The 7016-nt window shown below is 34.1% G+C and overlaps 1 protein-coding gene across 1 annotated transcript in view; it reads right to left on the bottom strand.

Annotated features, from left to right (window-relative positions):
• The window catches only part of LOC127882030 (aggrecan core protein-like), a 15130-nt gene extending 8494 nt beyond the window's left edge, over window positions 1–6636 (bottom strand). Inside the window, exons 1-7 of the mRNA XM_052430414.1 lie at window positions 6501–6636; window positions 3372–3482; window positions 2845–2949; window positions 2185–2257; window positions 770–1303; window positions 227–502; window positions 1–68 (exon numbers count right to left, since the gene is read on the bottom strand). The exon at window positions 1–68 is cut by the window's left edge and continues 85 nt beyond it. Of these exons, the coding sequence (XP_052286374.1) occupies window positions 1–68; window positions 227–502; window positions 770–1303; window positions 2185–2257; window positions 2845–2949; window positions 3372–3479 (1164 nt within the window). The 5' untranslated portion in view covers window positions 3480–3482; window positions 6501–6636. The remainder of the gene's footprint in view (window positions 69–226; window positions 503–769; window positions 1304–2184; window positions 2258–2844; window positions 2950–3371; window positions 3483–6500) is intronic.
• Between the last annotated feature and the right edge of the window lie 380 nt (window positions 6637–7016).

Here is a 7016-nt window from a genome sequence, read left to right on the forward strand (position 1 = left end):
ATCCTGGAGTCCGTGAAAGAAGAGGTTCTCGTGCCCACCAATCCAACTGGTGTATTTCACCGGGTCCCCTGAGTGTTAGATAAAGTAACCGATTCGGTTATTAAAAACACATATACCACAGCTACAAATTGCAATAGTGTCCCATTATCTGTATATCGAAGGCTTAAAGCAATATATCAAGCAGACGTTGCAAATGTAATAGGATAATAAACATTTCAAAATCTACCTGACGACCATTCATATTGTCGCTCGTGGTTTCTGTCATTCAATCCAATCCAAATGTCATCGCTTAGATACTGACTGGTCACATGGTATATGGCGTCCTGGTGCCGTTGATCAGGTATATGTGCAAGATGACCTCCCCTTGCAACACAGTCAGCCTCCGCATCTGTCCACGAAGCTTCCGTTGGCACAATCTCGTAACATGTGCTGTCTAGTGTGAACAGGGTCCCGTGATGTAGTTGTGCGTGTTGAAAGTACTGTTTGGGGCATCCGTACTGTACTGTTTGTAAAGTTGTAGTCATATAAACAAAATGTATGAATTGGATGTATGCTATTTAAGGACATACTTTTAAAACGTGGAAAGCCGGTACTTATGACAGTTTAGACATTTATCTTAAGTATTACATTTAATGTTACCAGTCGTTTTAAGATTGAAACTGTATAGCTTTTGTAATTATAAATCCCATTGTAGACTTATAAACAACATTTACACTATTTTGTTGTCCAGTGTATTCACATAGATTTCTTTAAATGCTACACCACATACCTTGTGTGAACGGTCCAATAGAACTAGTTGTGGTTGTTGGTGTTGTATGAACTTGTGTGGTCCTCTGAGTAGTTGGTGGTATTGGGGTTGTCGTGGGTGTTGAAGAGGTTGTCGTTGTTGTTGGTTTTGGAATAGGGGTTGTTGTTTTTGGTGTTGTAGTAGTTGTTGTAGGCTGTGTCGAAGTAGCTGTTGTGGATTGTGTCGTTGTTGTGGGTTTCGGCGTCGTTGTTGTAGTTGTGGGTTGTGAAGTTGTAGTTGTTGTGTGTTGCGTTGTTGTTGTGGATTTCGGCGTCGTTGTTGTTGTTGTGGGTTGTGTTGTTGCTGTGGGTTTTGGCGTCGTTGTTGTTGATGTTGTGGGTTGTAGAGTTGTAGTTGTTGGTATTGGCGTTGTTGTTGTTGTTGTAGGTAGTGGTGTTGTAGTTGTTGGATTGGGAGTTGTGGTAGAAGTAGTGCTTGCGGCGGTGATAGTTGTTGTAGTTGGAGCAAGAGTAGACCTCGTCGTTGTTGTTGTTGTTGGTGCTTCAGTCGTTGTGACTACAAACGCACGTCGTATATTATTTAAATGAAATAAAATATTAAGTACTAAGATACCATTGTATTTAATTGACTGATAACGTTTTTAATGAACTTATGTAGCATATTCATAGATTTATGTATATATAGATATAATTATTATTCCAATAATAATAAATCATGCCGTGGCTGGTAGATACGGTGTCCACCTAGCGATCGGGAGGTCAAGGGTTTGAATCTCACCGTGAAAGTGTTCATTTGATCTACCACAAAACACAAAGTACTAGTTCTATGGTTCTATCCAGACCTAAGACGCCTTAAATACTCAAAGTGCGTCTATGCTCCAGAGGGGCCATGCACTTAATAGGAAGAAGATGAAAAAGAACACCTATGCCCGTTCTACAATTCCGACACCGTAAAAACTTAATTGTAAAAAATAATTTACACTATATTATGAATTTTGTATTATTAAATATATTCCGATGTGTGATGTGTGCTTTTATTAAATTTGTTTTGAAACAATGAAAGAGTTTATTTAAGTTTGTTTGTTTTTATTTATTTTAACTTTGTGTTATTACGATTCAGATTGCAGAAATATAAATAAATTCTTTTGTTAACAGTATAGTCCGGTCATATAGCCAGTTACAATGAAGGTAAATAAAAAATATATTTTACTAGCACGCTGATGACACATTTCCAAAACAAAATTAACATACATACGTATCTATAGCAGATGCAAATTATATCCAAAATAAGAATGCTGTTAAACTTAACTTATCCTTAAAGATATGAAAAACTGTTACATGTCTTAGTTTATTATATGTTCGGATAAGTGTAATCCAAAATTAGATAAGGCTGGGTGTTAAAACAAGATGTGTTGGAGCCCGTCTGAGTTGCCATACCTACGTCTGTCACTGGAGGTGCCCCAGGGCAGACTTGCGTCTCAATGCCCTGTCCCTTCTCCATATACCCATACTGAAAACAATAATTGTTACAATATTCAATAGAGCATTATTCCCGATAACTTACCTTATATTTAGTCGAGTTTATGAATAGCAAATTTATAAAGCTCATATCTTTGATTTCGCGTTACTATTTTCAAGTTAAAGGGGTTGTGCAAAATAATGTTTCGTTTGTTTATTTCATATATCGTTTTGTACTGGTAGTCTTTTTAGTTTGGTTATCAAACTGAATTTTGTGTACACGTTTAATCTTATCCTGTAAACTTGGCTTAAGAAAATTCAAAAATTAAATCGTGGCTTAAATCTTAATCGATAACACTCTGTGTTTAACATTGTGATATATACATATCTATAGCATTATATAGTATTCACGAGTAAGCATAATCTACCATGTGAACAAATATGTGCTCGGCTCAGAAAAAGTATGCGAGTTTACTCGACAAAAGTATTGACGTACATTTGATAGCGACATTCCTTAAAGAAACACGTATTTGCACAATCAAATCGTGATGGTTGTTTTCAAGAACAACGCTTCTGAAAAGAAATCAATATTATAAGGGAACATAAAGTTTAAATGTAACCCATTAAGCAGTCACTTACTTTATGTTCAAACTGGATTGTGACCCATTTTGGATCGTCGGATGGTGGGCCTTCCGGTTTACAGTCAAACTCGTAGAGGTATCCAATGGAAGAATCCTTAGTTGTCTGTAAAATTTAGTTAAATTGCTGTACAAACAAACTGTGATTATTCTAACATTCATCCATTTTGTCGTGTAAATGTACAGTAAAAATATTTTAATTGATGCTGTTGGAACGTCGTCCATGCTAAAGACAAAAACTTATGTCTTGTAGTTTAGTTTTAAACCTAGTGGAAATTAGTTAATATTTAAAAAAACGCCAGGATTATTTATTTGTATTTTTACATAACTGTGAAAGCCCTGTTCTGCCTTATAAAAAGTAATATTATGATAGACATATGACTGTCATAAAAATATTAAAGTAATCGATATTGTTAATATATTGTTCGCTATGGTAACAAAAAACTTTTTTTTACGAAGCCACATGTTTTTTAAATTATGCATTTTAACGAATTAGGAATTGATTGACTGCTTGCAACAGTTACTAACCGAAGCGTACACTGCGCTCTCGATATTGTAGTTGCATATGCAAGAGAAATCTGCTTCCACGGTCGATGCCAAAAGCAATAGAACGCTCACAATACTTTGTAAAATCATTATCTACAATATAGGATGATACCGGATAAACCTTAATCATAATTTTAATTAATAGTTAACATAAAAATCTGAGAAATGTGCCTGGAAAAAAAGTTGGTTGGCATTTTTAGGCATGGCTTCTTTTTATGGTTTTTGGTATCTACATACCCTCTGCTGAAAATCTAGAGGGGATGTCACCTTCTCAGGTGCTTGACATCCTTTTAAGTAGGTCAAAGGTCAATGGGTACAGTTTTCAGTTGTTTAGAAGATGAAATACATCTCATTTTGATTGATAACCAAAATTGAAACGTTTAAGACAGTGATATTGTCTGAAAATGAACCTGCTTGGATCTATTTAACATTTTATCTATCCTAGTGTTCACTTATATAGGTCAAAGGGTCATTCAGTGCACTTTTATGACACAATATTTATGACAAATGGCATTGAATATCAACAGAATAACATATTATGTTCAAAAAGTATTTTTTTTTAATTATATAGTTTTTGCTGATTTTTTGTTAACTCCATAAACATATTTGTAAAGTTAAAAGAAAAAATTAAAAGCATCCATTATATATATATATAATGATGTACAACGTACGCTTATAAAGGAATAAAACTCATTTGTGCATAAGAAATAAGTAGGCATGTTGGACAGAAATACACTGTTATAACTGCTGACCAGCAATTATACAGCAAAGGCAAAGAAATATTATGGGAAAATAAAAAAAACGTTACAAGAATACTATTTTCATGATGGGAGGACTTCATGTATGCTTCAATTTCCTTCGCGCGATCGGTCAACATATGAAAAGTTCAGAATATGAGGACGTTTTTCTTGAAGCAGGTGTATTTGGACCAAATGCTGTTTCTAAGGTTATGGATGGAAAGGCATATTATCGAGCGGTTTGGGGTCTTATGCTTGCATATGAAGCGATTTGGAGGTAAAGTTAAAATATTTAAGTCAGTGGTTAGAATCTAAGGAAGAAGAAATGCCAGAACTTGAACATGAAGTGAAAGAGTTTGAGGTTGCTTTTGAAATGAAAAGTCGCTTGAACCAAGATGATATTCCTGAAGCAAATGATTATCTTCTTGAAGAAGTCAAAAAGAAAAAGATATGTGAATTACTAGATAAATTCGACAAAGAGAAAAGTGAAGTAAAGAACTTTTCTTTCTGGAATTCCTACCTACATTTTGTTGACATACTTATGAAGTTCATTAAAGCCCAAAACATAGTCTATTGGCTGTTGCTTATTGAATCATTTTCCGAAATGCTACCGTGGCTAATGGTGTACGACCACACAAACTATGCCCGTTGCGGTCCTGTATATCTAGCAGACATAAAAGCATTAGAATAAACAGCACCTGAAGTGTTCAAAGAGTTTATTGAATGTCTTTTTGCAGTCAGGCTGAAGTAAAAAGCATTCAACGAAGTACCCGTCGACCAAGCTACTGAGTGGATAAACAGAGTGTGTAAAACGACAGGGGGTGTAATTGGTATAACAAGACAGGACTAGGCAATATATTGTTTTTGTATTACGTGGTCAGTAAGATCCGAAGTTGCAATAGTACCATGAAATTGTTCAATCAACATGATGGTGACGAAGATAATGGAATATTCAAGAATAGAGCAGATGGAACTCGTTCGAGAGTTTCTTCAGAGGAAGAGTGCATCAAGAAAATGATGTAGCTCTTTGGTTCATATGATATATTCGGAGTGCATGAAGAGGAGAACAGACTGTTCTCAATAGCATCTAAGGACGTTGCAACTTATGATATCAGAGATGATTTATTAACCTGTGAATGTCGAGGTAAAAAATTACTCAAGGAATTTGTAGAGAGAAGGCGGAAAGACCAGAATATTGAAATTTATGCTCCTACTCAAAAGGTACATACCAAAACATTTGCATATCTCTATAAGGGGACAGTCAGTGAAAAGCAGAAAGTGAAAAAGATTTTAAAGGCTGACAGAAAGCTAATACAGAGACTTTTCAACGCAGCTTATTCAGGGAGAGCCGTAGAAATAGCATCTGTACTAGAACATGCACTTTTTGATGTGCCATTATCATTTGCAAAGGCTAGTGGGAAAATGCATGAAACCCAGAAAACAAACTATTTTTTATATTAAAATAGTATTAAGCATAATATGCATATACAATATATACAATATATATATTTAGACTGTAGCGTATAACACACATGTTAACTTATAACTATATTGTTTAAAGTCTTGTAACTCTATTGATAGGATAATGCAGATATAATGTTGGTTCTTATTATAAAAAGTAGTTATATTATAAAACGCAATACGTGTTAAAAGTCTAAAAATGAACATTGTTTTCTTTTAATTTAGGTTACGTAATTTACAAAGTTAGGAACATTCACTACAGATACAACAAATACATACATACTCTTTTCATCACCAAAGTATCCATCCCTCATTGAAAAAGTACTTACAAATATATAATACATGGATCCTTGGTTGGTTTCAACAGACGCTGCAATTAACGTCCTATACGGGTTATAAAAGTGCACTTGATGACCTTTGACCTACTTATGAAAAGCCAAAATCAGTTAAAAATGAGAAAACCATTCAAGTATCAAATATAAGTCAGTTCAGGAGTAAAATCAGTAATAGTATCTGATATTTCACAATTTTTGCAATGTTACCTCAATTTTTAAAGCAAAATGCACTCATTGACCGTTTGACCTAATTACAGGGTCGTCAAGCATCTCAGAGGGTGACATCCCCTCCAGAATTTTTTTAAAAGTTATTTGCAATCATTATAACATAAAAGGAAGCCATGCCTAAGAAATGCCATCAGATGTCAGATTTCAGGAAATTTTAGGCCAACTATAAAGTAAAACATAAGAGAGAATGCGATATTGAAATAAGACTAACGTATACATGTCTATTATTTTATCTTCACAAACAATTCAACAGCCAATTGTGTCTTTAACAATACTTGAACATTTGAAGTATAATTATAATTAATCACTTTGGCGAATAATTCTTTATCGTTATAAGAACAATATCTTACTTTGCACGTTTAGTCGAAGTGGTTAACTCGTTATGGTCTCAATATATAAATTGGTATTTCTTATATCTATCACTAACTGCAATCTGAATCGTGATCTCTCGTCATCTTTCGAACTAATTCGGTCTGAAATCGCGGATAATTAACAAAGGCATATGCCGCTGACGACAAATACCGAATTTAAACGAAGTTGCAATCTCATAATTTGATCTCAGTTTAATGAGAATATGTCACGTTTTAGACTTTTACGAACCCACTATCTAAATTAGCAAATTGTTTACCTCATTTGCAGGCAAACTCTTTAATTTAACATTGTTTATACTTTTTTTTACATATGAAAATATGTATTATAAATGTAATGTGTACAAACAAACTACGTTGCAGATGGTATAATTAACGAGTGCAGTTTTCATAACAACACTATAGTTAAAAAACGAGAAATTATTGCACGTTTTGGAAAGTGTGTTTTGACTCTACATACACTATTTAGTTACACTTATGTGTTTTGTTAATAGCTTA

The sequence above is a fragment of the Dreissena polymorpha genome, chromosome 5, assembly GCF_020536995.1.
Source record: "Dreissena polymorpha isolate Duluth1 chromosome 5, UMN_Dpol_1.0, whole genome shotgun sequence".
NCBI lineage: Eukaryota > Metazoa > Mollusca > Bivalvia > Myida > Dreissenidae > Dreissena > Dreissena polymorpha.